The 17,024-nt window shown below is 48.6% G+C and overlaps 2 protein-coding genes across 15 annotated transcripts in view; one reads left to right on the top strand and one right to left on the bottom strand.

Moving 5' to 3' along the window:
- Positions 1-4,067, top strand: part of MAP3K13 (mitogen-activated protein kinase kinase kinase 13) — a 187,266-nt gene extending 183,199 nt beyond the window's left edge. For all 13 annotated transcript variants that reach the window (XM_049881232.1, XM_049881185.1, XM_049881224.1 and 10 more), the window contains 2 exons: positions 361-658; positions 1,551-4,067. In XM_049881232.1, the coding sequence (XP_049737189.1) occupies positions 361-658; positions 1,551-1,652 (400 nt within the window). In that variant the 3' untranslated portion in view covers positions 1,653-4,067. The remainder of the gene's footprint in view (positions 1-360; positions 659-1,550) is intronic.
- Positions 4,068-6,800: 2,733 nt separating this feature from the next.
- On the bottom strand, positions 6,801-16,247 carry TMEM41A (transmembrane protein 41A). 2 transcript variants are annotated; one of them, XM_049881258.1, is made up of 5 exons: positions 16,011-16,247; positions 13,702-13,855; positions 10,802-10,963; positions 10,261-10,399; positions 6,801-9,103 (listed from the first exon to the last, which is right to left on the bottom strand). In XM_049881258.1, the coding sequence occupies exons 1-5, from the start codon at positions 16,166-16,168 to the stop codon at positions 8,883-8,885; spliced, it is 834 nt and encodes a 277-aa protein (XP_049737215.1). In that variant the 5' UTR covers positions 16,169-16,247; the 3' UTR covers positions 6,801-8,882. The 2 variants fall into 2 exon arrangements, with proteins under 2 accessions (XP_049737215.1, XP_049737225.1); XM_049881268.1 differs by having other exon boundaries at positions 16,050-16,247.
- Positions 16,248-17,024: the final 777 nt, after the last annotated feature.

Raw genomic sequence — 17,024 nt, 5'->3', positions numbered from 1 at the left:
AGAATCCATGACTCAATAAGAAGTGCACTGTCAAGTTGAATATTTCCACAGCATACATACGTGTACACGGTGTGATTAGACCTGCTGCTTTTTTTCAAAGACCAGTGGTAGACCGCTCCATCAGCTTTGGAGTAGAGTGTTTAGCCACATAAACATACAAACCAAATAAAAAGGGGGCTTCAAATTTCCCACCCTGTTGATTTGAAATTGATGGCTTCTTCCTACCTGGATTCGTTTCTCCCTCAGGGGAAGGAAAAACAAATAGAGAAAACTAGATGACTTCCCACTGTGGCTCTAACTGACAGATAAGCAAAGGAGTCCTTCTTGTGATTAAGATCCCCTGGTTCTTTGTGGTTTTAGGCCCCATCGCTGTATCAGCAGCTGCCAGTCCTATTCAACTTTCAGCTCTGAGAATTTCTCTGTGTCTGACGGAGAGGAGGGAAATACCAGTGACCACTCAAATAGCCCTGATGAGCTTGCTGGGAAACCTGAAGACCGCCTCGCGGAGAAGCTGGAGGACCTGCTGTCCCAGACGCCAGAGATCCCCATCGAGATTTCGTCGCATTCAGATGGGCTCTCTGACAAGGAGTGTGCTGTGCGCCACGTGAAGACACAGATGTCTCTGGGGAAGCTGTGTGCAGAGGATCGTGGCTATGAGGTGGGCCTTCTTCTCTCAGGGCTGTTCCCTTCCAAAAACAAAATACAACCTTGTGGATCACAACAGTCCAATCCCGTTGTGCATGGGGGTCGCCATGAGTCAGGGGCCAACTTGATGGCAACCAACTACAACACCACCTTTTGAGAGGTAGAATAGCAGAGTGGGTGAAAGTGTATACCCTGGAATCGGACTGCCTAGATTACAATCCCAGCCTTTCCACTTGGTGTGTGACCATGGGCAGCCACATACCCGCTCTATAGGTCAGTTTCCTTATCTATAAAATGAGTATGATAACAGCATCCCCCTCAGATGGTTCCTGTGAAGATTGAATGGGTTAGAAGATACAAAACACTCAAAACAGTGCCTGGCACATAGTCAGCACCGTACGAGGAGTGGGGGTGGGGTAGTATTGTCACCATCGTCACCATCATCATCATCTTTTAGGTCTTCTTTCTCCATAAGCCCCACAAGGACAGGATCTGGTCTCATTTTCTTTGTACCTCCTTACCCAGCACAGTGCCTGTCCTGTGAGTGGTGTCTAATACATGTTTACTGAGTGGTGGTAGAAATGAAATACGGTTTGATTTTTTTTTTTAATTGTGTTTTAGGTGAAGGTTTAGAAAGCAAATCAGTTTCTCATTGAACAATTAATACACATACTGTTTTGTGACACTGGTTGCCAGCCTGTGTCAACACTCTCCCCTTCTTGACCTTGGGTTCCCCATTACCAGGTTTCCTGTCCCCTCCTGCATTCTCGTCCTTCCTCGTGGGCTGGCGTGCCCATTTAGTCTGGTATACACAGTTGAGCTAAGTGTGTTATTGTTTGTTTTATGGGCCTGTCTCATCTTTGGCTGAAGGGGAACTCAGGTTTGATTTTGCCTTGACTTTGCAGAATCCTATGCAGTTTGAAGAATCGGACTGTGACTCTTCCGATGGCGAGTGTTCTGATGCCACAGTCAGGACCAACAAACACTACAGCTCTGCTACGTGGTAATGAAAGAGCCCCCATGCTGGAGAGCACAGACTGTACCGCCTTTCAAGTCCACCCGTCCCCAGACTCTTCCACTCTCTCCCAGCTTTTTTTGTTGGGAGGAGAGACCGTCGCCCCATCTTTCCTACCCCTAGAAATGAGCTGCAATAACAGGGACATGAGACTTCGCAAATCTCTGGAAAAAAAAAAAAAATCCAAATGAAATTAAGTCTCACTGAACATTTCAATCAAGAACGGCAGGGATCTATTTTGTTGAATATTCTAGCTACTGTAACATGGGTATTTATTTTTGTTTGACATTTTAACACTTTGTACTGTAAAGAGTGAACTATATATGATATATAGAGAGAGACACCATAATTTGTTGCAAAAAAAAAAAAAAAGAAGAAGAAAAGAAAGATGGATGGAATTTAGGAGCAACGTCCTTGGGAATTTGTGGGCCAAGAAGTATTATTGCTGCTTGAACAGGGACCAGGTCTTTCGGCCGTGAGTGACCAAGGAAGAGCCAGGGCAAGACAGATTGAGCATTTTAGAAAACAGGGAACTGCAAAAGAAAAGCAATTCCAGGTAACTTGGGAACAAATCACATTAAGTTCAACCAGCTTGTCCAGATGGATGATGGAAATGACCTAGAAAGTTTGGTGACCAGGTTCTTGAGAACCCAAGGTCCTTAAGGTCACGGCCTCTAGGAGGAAAAATGAAACCATACACATGGAAGCTGCCATTTTTTTAAGTTTTAAGCAGCATTTGGTAGCGAGACTTAGAGTTAGCAGTAAACCTTGCCCTTGGCAAACACATCCCTTTTTAATGCTGTCATTGTCATGACCTTGACAGATGTATGGCCTTGACCAGTGTGATGACTTTTCAGATTCCAGTGCCATTTTCTCGTAGCTTACTTCCTTTCCACCTGCTGACCACTTCCTTTAGGACAAAAGAGAGAGGATATGAGAAAAGAGAAAATCTACAGCAGTGTTAGAAAAGCAAACGCATAATGTGTAAAAGTACGTTCTGAGAATGTGTCCGCTGAGCCGCGTGGAGATGGGATCACCCCTCTCTGGATCCAGGCTGCTGCCTCCCTCCCACAGTCATTGATTCCAACAGGAGGACAGACCTCGAGGGCAGCTAGGACATGTGCCAGCCTGTCAATGTCCAATCGCAGATCAGCCCCCTTGGTGTTATGTGTTAACTCATTCTATCCTGAAAGGTGTAAAGTCTGGCTGCCATGGTCAGAATAGAGGCAAAACAAGCAACTTGCCTAAGGCAACCTCTCTCCCAGCACAACATCATTCTGGCAAATGCTCTTTTTAAAAGGTATTTTACTTCGTTTTGGCTCACTAGAATCTACAGAGCGCAGTAGTGCCATTGTGAGTAATTGGATTTGGAAGTTAGTGGAAAGAACCATCGATGTGGAGCAGAAATTAGGAAGATTTTACATTGTCAAGGCACGTGGTCCTGCCTGTCTCCAGAATCATTAGCTCTGAAAAGCATCCCAAGGTACTTCACGGCGCCTTGGCTTTTAAAGGAAATTTTTATCTAGAATTTTATATACAAACAGGTGTTGGCCCAGCTCCAGCCTTTGTCTCTCCCAGGTAGGTTAATGTCAAACAATGTGTCTAGGCTCAGGACCTGAGATAGATGGCTAGGCTCTTACACAGCACATTGCATTTCACATTAGGAAAGACGAGCATACTGGTATTGAACTATTTCCAATGCAGATGAAAATGTTGTCCCTCCTCTGGGCTTCATGGATTGCATCCGCCAGAAAGGAAAAAGGCAGGAGGGAGTTTAAAGTGTCTTCTTTTGCTTCTTTGAGCCCTCCATTTGTTTACACTTTATGTTGAGACATTGATTTTGTATTTTGGTGTCTATAATTTATAGCTCTTAGCTAGGATGAAGGAAAATGTTTAACTTATACAGACAGCAGTATTGTTTGCATTAAATTATTCCATTTTATATAAATTCTGTAGCTGGACTACATGGAAGATCTTAAGTTATGGCATTATTACCATTGTTATTTTATTTTATAATAATTATGACCATTCTCATTTTCTGTCGATCAGAAGGTGTGGTTTAGGGCATGGCACAGTGATTGTGTTTATGGCTAACCATGAATGACCTGATTTTATATGAAGGAATGGAAAATGGAACTGCCATTGGGAAGCTCCCTGGTATTTGTTTGAGTTGTATTCCCTACTTTTCTGTGCACAAACCACAGTCATCAGAGGGTGCGGGCTCAGCCCTGGGGCCCAGCGCATAGGTTGGGGCTTTGACTTGATCGTGAAAGCGCCTGGGAGGGAGGTGACTGAGTGAATGGACAAATAGTCCAAAAGCTGTAAACCTTCTCACATTTCCTATGAAATAAAATCATGGGACTACATTAGAAGCAAAAAGAGAATTATTTAATGCCCTGAAAGCATTCGATCTGCAGAGTTTCTGCATGGGTTGCCTGGGTTAGCTAGTTTCAAGCACTAGCAGCATAGCTTGTCATCTCTTTCCTCCCAGGTCCCACAAAACTGGCATTTTTTTTTTTTCCTTTTCCCCCTTCCAGTTAAGCATAGAAAGGAGACTAGATGAAGAGGGTATCACATAAAATGCCTAGCTGTGATGCCATCCCATGACAAGACTAGAGGAAATTTTAGAATGAGACCAGTCCCCTGGAGGATCATCAGGCTGGAAAAGACCCAGAAAGACCATGTTTTCCATCCTCTGTCTTCAGACCACATTGTACTGTGAATCTCTGGTTCATTACTCCTAGACAAGGGATGATTACCTAATAACGCAAGGTATGCATGGGCTTCCTTGTGCTTTCCATAGTGCGCAATTTCACGTCTTTGATGTGGTGGAGCCCATGTGAAATTGTGCACTACCGATTAATAAGTAAACACAATTAAACCCATATATACCTCGCTTACCGTAAGGCTGTGCGTACCTTGCTTACTGGCTAATCTGCCTCTGCTCCTAGAGATGAAGATGCTACAACCTATATCCTCCTTCTGGCCAACATAAGACCTTGACAACAGATCTTCAGTGTTGACAGACATATGAGGGTATTTATTACACCTTTCACCTGATCACCTGATAATTCTGATCAGATTTTTCAGCTCCCACCTTGGCTCTCTGTCGTGATGGTGTCATACACCTTACCTGGATTAACTGTTCTGAGCATGTTAGGGTGGTAGATAATGTTGAGTCTTCACTCGCTGTAGAGTCAAGAGTTGAATAAAGTCCCATATTGGGCGTTTTTACTTTTGGGGGTGACATTTAAAAAGGGAAATATCTCCTCTATCCCAACCTTCACTGCCCGCCTTGCGATAACCAGGGAAATCATGAATCGATGTGTATTTCTTTGAGAACAACTCCACGGTCATCTGAAAAGTGTTGAACGAAGAGCTCAGGGAATTAACAGCTAATTCTTCAGTTCTGACCCTTGTACAGCCGTGCTTCAAGGAGCCTCATGGAACTGGGATTCCAGGCTTCCTCGCTGATAAATGTCCACACTCATTAGCATCTTTGACTTGTAGTCAAAGATAATGAGTTTTAGCTTGTGTCACAGGGGAGCATTTAGTTCTGATGTCATCTGTTTCTAGACCACGCTCACTGAATGACAATTCCTCTTAGAAGTGCTTAGCAGAGAGATGGAGAAGCCCGCACCCACTCTGCAATTATAATGGACATTAACATTTACTCCCATTGCAAGATCATGGGGCACTCAAGCTTTGGCCTACTCAGAAAGGTGAAGATACGAGCTCTGTTGTAAGACGATTCAGGGTGGCCTATTTGAAGGTCAGATATTTTAAAAATTTCAGTGTCACGGCCATCCTTCTATAATTAAGGACATTTTTAGTAGGATTTAAGTACTGGACATTCACTTCAGAACCTCATGGCACTAAACGTCCCCTAAACTCATTGCCATCGAGTCGATTCCGACTCATAGCGACCCTAAAGGACAGAGTAGAACTGCCCCATAGGGTTTCCAAGGAGCAGTTGGTGGACTCGAACTGCTGACCTTTTGGTTAACAGCTGTGGCTCTTAACCACTACGCCACCAGAGATCCAAATTTCCCCCCTCTACCCTAAATAGACTGGGGGATTTCTGGTTTTCCTGGTACCAACCAGACTAATTTACACATATGCTCCCCCTGGGAGCACCGCCATCCTGGCGCCTCTGTGTTGATTAAATGATGTTCTCACCTTTTTCCACGCTTTCATCTCAATTCTCGTCCCCTTTCTTAAAACATTCCTCTCGAACTTCCTAGAACTGAATTCTGCAGAATAGGACGTAATATTTAGAATCTGAGAAATTCCTTCCCTACTCCGTACGGTGTGCTATATTTGTTTGGCTTTTTCTACTAAACCCAAATACTACCAGCGGTTTAATACCTTTCCGAGCAGCAAGATTTTTCTTCTTGGCTGATTTTATAGAACAGAGCCTGAGTTATACTCACATCACCAGTGATAACAACCTTGTAGCCTGGCATGTCAAAATCACATTAGTCCGCTAGTTTGCATGTTACCAACTGATACTGCAAAGGTCTGTTCAAGCTGGAATGAACAAGGCTGCCAAGGGGAGGACCCCTGTGGGACCCCAGACCCTTCTCAGGGACAGGTGGCAGAAAAGGGAAGCTCTGATCACTGCTCTACAAACAGGGTTACCCCAGAGGAGTTGGGTTAAGGCTTACTGTTAGTTGTTCCGTGTCCAGGGTGTGAGGCCTGATTTTAGCCAAGCCCTAAACAGACAGTAAAGAAGCTTCTGGCAGAATACCAGGCCTGATCTTTAAAGCCACTTCGGAGCACTCGGGAACGCTGGCTCCTGGCCCCAGGCTGCTGTCCCGTGACCAGGTAGATAGGGTTCCCAATGATTCAGGCCAGAGGGAACCCCAGCCAGAATGTGAGAGCTATTAGAAAGATATCCCTTATCGACCACATCGCCTGGGTGGCTCTCCACCTCGAGTGACTGCTTCCCAGGCTCTGCAAGTGGAAAGACCCACTTTGACTCTTTACAGCAAAGCTTGAGTTCCCACAAACGTGGGGCAAATACATTTCTTCTCCGTGGTTAAGTCTGAACATGAACCCCCCCGTCTGTGTCCCCCGTGGTCTCCTGCCCCATTGCTTTCAGATGCTGGCTCCCTCTTTGTATTGAACACAATTGTACGGCAATGGAACAAGAACGACTATCAAACAAATGCATGGAATTAAACAAAAGGTGTTACTTCATTCTTTCCTGGTCGTGTCTTTTCCTGAAGGTACTGTTTGTGTCCTGGGAGCTGCGGTGACAAGTAATGGACTCTCAGAATTTGTCAGAGCTTTAGGGGAAGGAAGACTTTACCTAACTGGGTTTCTTGCAGCCAGGAAAGACAGGTGATGGTTTCTGTGGTTCTTTCGCTTCAGACCCAACCACAGAAGGAAGAGACAATCACCGGCTTTTATTACAGTCTCTTCTTGATGACTGTCATAACCTCCACAGACCTTCTATTTTTCCCTGTGGCTTTCCTGCTGCCTAGCTTGTAGCTGTCCCTCCCTCATTAGTGACTCCACTATACATCAGCATAGAGGAAAAAGACAAAAATGGAAACCTGGTTTCCAATGAGTAACCCTGGTAAGAAGCCGACTGAGAGTGGAAAGCTAAGACAACACTGATTTTCAACCAATCCTGATTCCTGTTGGCGAGGGTAGGTGAAAATTTGCAATGTGTGCAAGCAAGTACCACACAGAACACTTACATCCATTTATTTGGGAAACTGATTGCCTATAAACTCATAACTGATAAGGCACATTGTTGCAAAACTGGGGGACGGAGGAAAATCTCAGGATCCTGACCAAGGGCAAAGGGCACGCACTTACAAAAAGCCCATTCCTCCTTCCCTTCCCCTCCACAGAACACAGAGCCACGAGTCCCAAGTCCAATCTGCCCCCTCCCTACCCGACTCTTGCTATCAAGACTTCTTTTAAAGAAACATTTTTTAAATGAACTTCTTGGTGTGAAAGGATTATACCACATCCCAAAAACACAGCTTGGGAATCCATTCTTCCTAACGAACATGAGTATTCCCAAGAATCCGTGTAGAACCAGAGGCCTAGATTAAAGCTCTTGGCAAGAGTCTCGGCCAAGCCAAGGAAACACCCAGCAAAGGATACCCACGGGCCAGAGTCTGGTGATGATGAGTTACTCCTGTGGGCTAGAGGATCACAGAGTTCACCAGGGCTGGCACTAAGGTCCTTCTGTCTTTGGAATCATTAACCCAGATCTGTGCCAACTCAGTACTACAGCTGCAGAAGCAATGAGGGCTACAGATAACTGAGATACAACGCAAGCAAAAATCAGAAACCAAGTGTTTCTTTCTGAATTAAGAGATAAGATTATGCTTCAGTTCTCTCGGCAAATGACAAAATGAAAAACATTCAGATGGTACAGTGACTGATATCCTAGTGTGCTGAATCCATTCTAGCAGGAGAATGTTGAAGGGACGCCCACACAGGAAGGAAAGATGAGAAAATGTACTGATGGTCACTGGATTCAGCTTAGTAAAGGGCCCTGCCCCATCCGATGGGTAAGAGTTTCTCCATAACATAGAGTTTGCTCCCTTCATACTGAGTAGTCTGCTTGCAGTCAGCTTAATTGTCAGGACATGCAACCATGACGAGGTTTGCTACACACAGTCAGGTCAGTGTGTCTGAAGACAAACGGCATCACAGAAACCATTACGCATTGTTGGAACCATCTGGGAAGTCTGGTGCAGTTCGTCAGCTTGTTCCCTTGGCTCACGGAAGAGGTAGGCCACCAACAGAAAGTGAGAGAAGAAACACTCTCCAGTAGGCTAAGAGGAGTGACGTGGCTTCACGCGTCATCTACCCTAATGACATCAATGAGGGACTTACCAGGAAACCCTTGTCCCAACAGCCTATCGCTTCGAGAGGTGCCCTCCAGAGGGACAATCAGCTCAGGGCTGGAAAGGGGCAAAGACAACAGACTGTCCTGAGTTCCCCTGTAAGTCATTAAGATACAGACAGGGTTTCCCAGAATGCCCTGCTAAACCAGGGTGAGTTTGAGAATGAACCTGATATAATTCACCTCCTAGAACATAAGTGTCTTTTATGACAAGACACTGCCCACTGATGAGCAGTTTCCAAATCATGGGTTTAGGGTAATTAAAAAACAATGAGGGGCTTTAGAGGACCACACCCAGTTCATAAATAAGCAACAGAGTCCACAGATGTGACGGCCAGAAAATCCACATCACGTGTCTTTTTTACAATTCAGATAATCAGCAGTGCTTGCTTCATTCAAATGCAGGTGTTTCCGGCTAAATGTTTTAATAAGGGTCCCAGGAACTAAGGCCACCAGGGCAATGGCCAGCAGCTTAAGGACAGTTTCCCAGGAGAACAGGGCATCCAGTGAGGTAAGCGTTGACAGGATGGAGCCTGTCTGCACACAGATGAAGTTGTAGGGGATCAACCCTAGAAGGAGAAAAAGGATAAGAGCCTGTTACTGGGACTGGGAAAATCACCTTTCAAAAAGGTCACCAGGAGTTCAGAACAGGGCTCCAGGGTTTTGTCTGACTCCTGACTCTAAACCTTTCCTCTTCCTTTCCACCCCTTCCCCTCCTTTCCTCCTTTCCTGTATAACCTGACTTATTCAAAAAACAAAAAGGGACTTGAAGTGGTTTACAAAAATGGAGAGCCTTTTTAAATAGTCAGATAAAAATCTTAAAATAATTTTAAAAGGCAAAATGAGCACAGAAGAATAAGTCGTGCAGTAAATTTAGTGCAAAAATGTATAAGGTTCACCATTTGCTAGAGGTGGGCCCCAAATTTGGTTCTGAGAGTCCAGCAGCCACGGTAAAGAGGGAAACCCCACCATCATGCAATTTACAGTGTGCGTGGAATAAAAACAAACCAGGTTTTTAGAAGAAGTGCTGCTTTTCTCGGAGCCCTGGTGGTGCAGTGGCTAAGAGCTCAGCTGCTGACCAAAAGGTCGGCAGTTCGAATCCACCAGCTGCTCCTTGGAAACCCTGTGAGGCAGTTCTACTATGTCCTACAGGGTCTCTATGAGTCGGAATCGACTCAACGGCAACACGTTTTTTAACAGGGCTGCTTTTCGCGATCTTTGCTGTCCCTTCCCTTCTCTAAGAGGTCATCGGACCCACTGGATCCCGAGTCTAACTGGTGGCTGGGCAGGCTGGGGGCAAGACAACCCCATTATTCGAAACGGGTTCTCGGACTCTGCCCCAGAGATTCTGGTGAATTGGGTCTGGGTGAGAGCCCATGAACCTATACTTTAAAAGACCCCACCCCAGAGATTCTCACTGGTTTGGGACTACTGATAACCCAATCCATTTCTACAGCAGATGAAACCTCAAGATCACAGAGCATTCAAGGTCACATGGCTTGTCAGATGGAGAGTTGGGACAGACTGGTCTCCAGAGTCCTCCCAAAGCTAGTGCCACCTGGGTCAGCCACCAGCTGACAATCTCCATTAGCTAAGGTGCTGAGACATTCTGTCTGAACATACGTATGACCAGAGTCATCTGTGGGTGATCTCGCTTAAGTTTAGGATCTCAGCGTCTCTCCACACAACAACTCTGAGGACCCACACCCACCAAGCAGCAGCTTACCGAGAAGAACAGAGAAGAAGAACTGTACGATGGGGATGTTCAGAATCGGGGCCGACAGATTCAAGAACCAGTTCGGTGTCATGGGGAAAAGTCTCAAAAACAGTAAGAAGAAAAACAAGCTGTTTCTGTTCTCCTCCACCTGCAGCCAAAGAGGACAAGGCCATTAAGAAGCAGAAAGAGGGCCCAGGTATAGAACCTGCCAGTGCCAGGTGCCACTCTAGACATTCTGCAGAGTCTGTCCGCACTCTTCCAACAACCCTCCACAGTAGAGATGGCTCCCCATTTTAAACTGGGGTACCCGAGGCTCAGAGAAGTCAAGAACTTGCTCAAAGTCACAGAGCTAGTAATGGTAGAGTGGGGATTTGATCCTGGATCTATCTCTCCTGGAGACATCTAAAGAACCCCTGGGTCTTAGGTTCTTGGTCTGAGAGACACTTCCCGAGGCAGGACAGGGGAGCACTGTAGAAGTCCTGCTCCTCACTCCCCTTGGGCCCACCAGGGGCTCGATGGGGCCCAGCATGGCACATGCCCCCTCCCTTACCTTCCTCTGCAGCAGGGCCACTTTCTCAGGGAAGTAGGAGACCACCAGCTGTTTGCCAAAAATGCCGGAGAGCAGGTAACAACACGTGGCGCCCACCGAGGTCAACACACAGCACAGCAGAAGGCCCAGCCACGGCCCAAACAAGGCACCGGCTAAAACATTCTACAAAGAGAACACACTGTGAGCTATGGGAACATCTGGCAGTCGCCGGCCACCAAGTCCTGAAGCCAGAATGGTCTTCCCAGCCAAAACCCAATTCCTTTGTAAAGTGGTGAATGACAAGTGATGAAAAGGCTGAGAACTACCATCCTGGCCTCAGATGCTTTCACCTTTAAAGTAGAGATAAAGATTAAAACCTCAGCGCGCAGGAGAAAACCGAACAGGATAATATGTGAAGAGCACCCAGCCCGCCACGTGGGTTACAGTAGGTCCAACAATCACTGGGGCCCCAGGGAGGTAGAAATGAAACTCACAAGTTATTTTTACTATTTCAAATGATGAGCACAAACCAGGAGCTTTCCCTCCGTAAAGTAACACGAAATGTCCTGTTCCTTTGCTTTCTGCTGGAATTCCGTCTGTGTGGTAAGCTCCACGTTGACCAGAGCTCTAGCTGACACTTAAACAATTCTTAGATTGACAAAATGGGAAAGTGAATGAATACTTCCTAAAGGCAGTATGTCTGGTAGATGTCATCCTGCCAAACATGGCACCCAAGAGAGAAATTAAAAGGGGAATCTGCTGAGTATCTATTGTTGTTGTTAGTTGCCATCAAGTCAATTCCAGCACATGGCAACCTCATGTGTGCAGAGTAGAACTGTTCCATAGTGTTTTCAGGCTGTGACCTTTCAGAAGCAGACTGCCGGTCCTGGCTTCTGAGGTGCCTCTGCGGGGGGGGGGGGGGGGGGGGGGGTTCGAACTGCCCACCTACCTACTATGTGCTAAGTGCTTGCCTATCTGTTCCATTTTGTCCTCACTACAACCCTGTGGCATGGTACTACTACAGCCCCGTTTTATAGGTGAGAGGCAGCACAAGGCAGAGCCCAATTCACCCGAAGGTCTGGGTGCTGTGAAGCCCCCAGGTGCAGCAGTGGCTCTTTGCCCTGGAGCAGGATCATCTCATGAGGGAAGACAGGGTACAGGGGCGACCCCGAGCAGTCAGCCCTCAGCCTCCAGCCCCGCCGAGCTTCCCTGTCTCTCGGCATGGACATTTGGGTTTTTCTTCCAGTTTCAACAAAGAATATGCACCAGCGGATCCAGCCTAATCCCAGGGTAGAGACAAGAAGCCAGGGCAAGGGAAAGAAGCAGGACAGAAGGAAGCGCTAAGGGCTTCCCACTTGGTCGTTCACGCATTCAACACCATGTGCCGGGCACTATCCCTGTGCCGGTCCTCTGCACCCACCTTTTCAGTTAACCTTCCCATGCACAATCCTAGGGAGTGAAGCAGCAGCATCTCCATTTTTCAGATGAGGAAACAGCTGGAGAAGTTACGAGGATTGACAGTGGTCACACAGCTGGGATTCACCCCCACCAGCCACATATGAAACAGCTCAGAGTGCTGCTGGGAGGCGGGCACACATCTTTCACGTAACCTGAGACAGCAACTGATGAGAGGTATGTGGCCACCGGAGCGCACACCCAGGGCCAACACCACAGCCCCCAGAGCCAGTGTGTGTCGCCTGGGACATCAGAATCTCTTGTCCTCTCTGTACCTGAGAGACTTCTGAGCCTCATCAGCCCAACGTCGCCATGAACCACTTTTGTTCATAACCACACATTAACCACGGCACTTCCCTGGGCCAGGCAAAAGAATCCAAAGGCTGAGCCTAAGGAACAGGCCCTGCCCTCAAGGAACTCACAGACTAGTGGAGAAAATAGATTAAAAAAAAAAAGAACAATTAAAAACAGTGCCAAAAACAACCTAAGCATCCATCGACAGACGAACAGGTAAACAAAATGTGGTATATCCGTACAATGGAATGCGACTCAAACATAAGGAAAAATGAAGTCCTGATACGTGCTACAGTGTGAATAAACCTTGAAAACATCTGAGTGAAACAAGCCAAATACTGTATGACCCCACTTATGTGAAACAGGCAAACGTACAGAGACCACAGCTTATCAGTGGCCACCAGGAGAGAGACGGAGGGAACGGGGTAGATGTCGCTCAGGGGCTCTGAGTCCCGTTAGCAGTGGTGGGACCATCTGTGGTCAGGGATGCAGAACGTAATCAATGTGGTGTGTCACTCAACTGTATGTGTAAAAACTACTGAATTGGCAAATATTTGTTATATATATTTTTACCACAATTAAAAAAAAAAAAATCACGCCAAAATGCAGAACATTATAAGAACTCTGAGGAGGACACGTTCACCCAACCCAGTGCAGATGTGTGTGTCAGAGACGGTTTTCCAGAGCTATCGCTCCTTAGGGACAAAAGCAGCACATGGAGAAGAAAGGCAGACCCCAGCCAGTCCCTTCTCACCCTGTTGCTTTAAAACCAAAAAACTCATTGCTGTCGAGTTGATCCTGCCTCATAGCAACCCTACAGGTCAGAGCAGAACTGCCCCAAAGGGTGCGCCTGGTGGATTTGAACTGCTGACCTTTCGGTTAGCAGCCGAGAGCTTAACCACTGCGCCACCAGGGTTTCCCATGTCGCTTTAGACTGTCACTTAACCTCTTACCACTTGTTTCCTCGCCTTTGACACGAGGATCATGGTGCCCACAGCAGAAGCCTGTTGTGAGGATTAAATGAGGCCACACAGGGAAAGCAAAAAGGACAGTGCCTGACCCAGGGGACACTGTCAACAAGTGGGAACTAGTGTCATCTGTCCTCGTGTCTGCATGATCACAGGACAGAAGGCGGTTCCCCAGCAGGCACAGATGGAGCTCAGGGCACTGACCAGGAAGCTGGAGCCAGGGATGGCAAAGGCCTGCTTGTAGAGGTAGGCGCTGCCGAAGAGCAGAAACACGTAGGCCTGGTGCTCCTTCCGGTACTCTCGAAGGGTCTCGGAGAGCTCCCGCAGCTCCGCCAGGTCTGAGGGGAACCACAGCGACCTGGGGATTTGGAGAAGCAGAAGGAAACAGGAGTTCGTGTCAGCCTAGTGACTAAGAAAGTCACTCGCTGTTGTTTTTTCTCCAAAGTAGATTTAGCCACCTGCCCATCCTCTGATCTGCTGGGACACACATATGAGGCCAAGATGATGGGTGACAGAGGCAGAAAGAAGGGCCCTGGTTTGGAAAAAAGAGACCTGGCCGAGCATCCCAACTCTGCTACTATCCAGCTGTGTGACCTTGGGCTGGTCTGTATGTTGGGAGGACAGTCTGCCTCCATGTTTTCTGTCTGGGCTGCTGAATCAGAAGACTTGGGCCCAGAATATCCTCTGATAAGGAGGCTGGGAACTGGGTCTCCCTCTCTTACAGTCCCTTCTCCTTACTGAAAAAGTCTTTCTCCTGTTCTAGGCACACAGTTAACTTTCTGTCTCCTGCACACCTGCAGGTACCACAAGGCACTTGGGCAACCATGCCTCCATATATGTTCTCAGCTGGGAAGAAATAGGGTCTCTCTCGACTGGCGTAAGAGGGGCAGGCGTGGAACATCTGCGCTGCCCAGGCCACAAGGGAGACTCACTGGCCACGGGAGACCAGTGCCCACACCTGAAGTTGATCTCACTCTGTCTCCTGTGAGTAAAGGGTTTACCCGTTTGTTGGCAAGCTTGGACCCTGGTATGACACCCTGGGACTTGGTTTCCTTATCTACAAAACGAAGGACTGGTGCTGGACAATCACTAGGCTCCCTTTTAGCTCTCACACTTTATGATCTATCTTGAAGAAGCAAATGGATTCATTTCCAGGCAAGTACTAAAAGTCTTACATTTCCTTTCTTCTAGGGTACCACCCCCCGACCCCTGCAAAAAAAAAAAAAAAAAAAAGCTTTAGCTCAAGAGCAATTCAGACTTCACTCTGCTTCTGAGTTACTAGGTAAAACAACTGTTTTATCAGTCACAAAAGCCTCTCCAGGAGAGCGTATCTGTCCCACACCATAAACATAACTTTCTTCGTAATAGGTCTGGGTTTAAACCAGCCCTTTCAAACAGCCTGTTCTTTCATCCTATTCTTATTCTGGTCTTGGGGCACTCCAAATCCTGTTCAAAGGTGACAGTGTAAAGGCTACCTTGCCTCTGCGATCTGAACAGCGCCTGAATCTATCAGTGATCAATTATGAGCTAAACGCTCCTACTTCTTATCAGAATTCTTCTCTCAGTACGTCTGACTCCGAGAGCAAAGCCTGCTGGACTAGGGCAAAAGAATACAGTCAGGAAAAACCACTGTCCTGATGTTCAAACTTCAGTAACATCCCCAAGGGCACAATGCTGGGTGCCAGGCTCACTTCCAGGCACTCTGTCTGCAACACTCAGACAAACCAGCCCCGCAGGCGTCTGCCTCCTGCCTCATCCAGTGGTTCTCGGCAAGCGAGAGGCTAAGACAGCCAGGAGGAGGAAAGATCTGATCATGAATTCGTTAATAATTCAAGGTCATCCAGGCAACACGTCTCCTGAAGACGAATGCCTTCAAGTCCCAAGGGCAGACCTGACTGAGGTGGGAGGGAGGGCTGCGGGCGCTGGTCCACGCGGGGTGAGTGTCGGCCGGACATGGGGGTCGGGGTTGGAAATAGGGGGCAGGGCTGGAAATGGGGGGCAGAGCTGGAAATGGGGGGCAGAGCTGGAAATGGGAGGCAGGGCTGGAAATGGGGGTCGGGGCTGGGACTGGGGGGCGGGGTTGGAAATAGGGGGCAGGGCTGGAAATGGGGGTCAGGGCTGGGACTAGGGGTCGGGGCTGGAAATGGGGGGCAGGGCTGGAAATGGGAGGCAGGGCTGGGACTGGGGGCGGGGCTGGAACTGGGGGTCGGGGCTGGAACTGGGGGGCGGGGCTGGAACTGGGGGTCGGGGCTGGGACTGGGGGTCGGGGCTGGAACTGGGGGGCAGGGGTGGAAATGGGAGGCAGAGCTGGGACTGGGGGCAGGGCTGGAAATGGGGGGCAGGGCAGGGCTGGGAAGACAGGGAACCCGGCTCGGGTAAGGTGCCCACCCACCCGACCCGCCCCAGACCGGGTAGACACGGGCCCGGACACCAGACCCGGCCCTCCAGTCCCGGGACCGAACCCCATATCCCGGCCCGAACCCGAGTCTCCAGTCCCCAGGCCCATCCCGGACCTGGCTCCCTTCCTGAGACCTCGCCGCCCGGCCACGAACCTGCCACCTGTCTCGTCCGCCGTGCCCACTCTCGGCCCGCGGGGCAGTTGCGTCGACAACAAGTACAGGGCGGAGGTGCAGCCGGCGAAGACCAGGAGGAGGCCAAGCAGGGGCCGCATCGCCACTGCCACACCGCGGCCCGCGCGACCCGAGGAGCCTGCGCCGGCGCCCGGCCCACGCTGAGCGCGGACTAAGCCGGCGGAGCAAGATCGCCGACGGACCGGGGCGGGGCCCGCGCCAAGCCCCGCCTCCGGGCCCAGGCCCCGCCCCGGGCCGGGCTCCGCCCCTCCGCCCCAGGCTCCGCCCTCCCTGTCTCCAGGTCCAGACTCAGGCGAAAACCTGTCTTCCCAGCACGTCTGTCTTATTCTGCCTGTGTCTTTTTTACATTTATTTCTCTCTCTTCATTTATTCACGAGGCATTGAGCACCCCTAGGGCCAGACTCTACGCCAGCGCGGGGAGCTCCAGGGGTGAATGAAAACCCTCCCCACAACGAGCTTGCAGTCCCCTTGTCCGGACACCCTGTCCACGACCAACTGGAAGACAAGCAAGTCCAGATAGTGTAGAAGCAGAGTTCCAATCAAGGGCCGGCTCGGTCACAGTGAGGAGGGAATAATCAGAACTACCTTTCCCTGAGCGGCCATACAAGCCAGTTATCCCTCATCCTACACCAATAAATCCTGAAAGGTAGGTGTTTTTGTCTTTATTTATCAGATGAAAAATCTGCTTGTCAGAGATTAAGTGACATCCCCCAAAGGAGAGCCAGGATTAGAACCCAAGTCAGCCTGGATCCGAAACTAGAGGCCCTTATGATGCTGTGCGGATTCAGAGATGAGGTGAGGTTTGGGCTGACCTTAAAGAAAGGGAGATGTCCGCAGCAGAGGAAAGAGGCCAGAGCCCGAGGCCCAAGTAAGCCCAGGTCCAGTTTCAGTGAAGCCCAAGGCTCATGAGAAATAGTGAGAAGTTGGGGACAGGCT

Source organism: Elephas maximus, chromosome 1, assembly GCF_024166365.1.
Source record: "Elephas maximus indicus isolate mEleMax1 chromosome 1, mEleMax1 primary haplotype, whole genome shotgun sequence".
Taxonomy (NCBI): domain Eukaryota; kingdom Metazoa; phylum Chordata; class Mammalia; order Proboscidea; family Elephantidae; genus Elephas; species Elephas maximus.
Note: the sequence above shows the minus strand (reverse complement) of the source record. Positions and strands in the feature narration are given on the sequence as shown.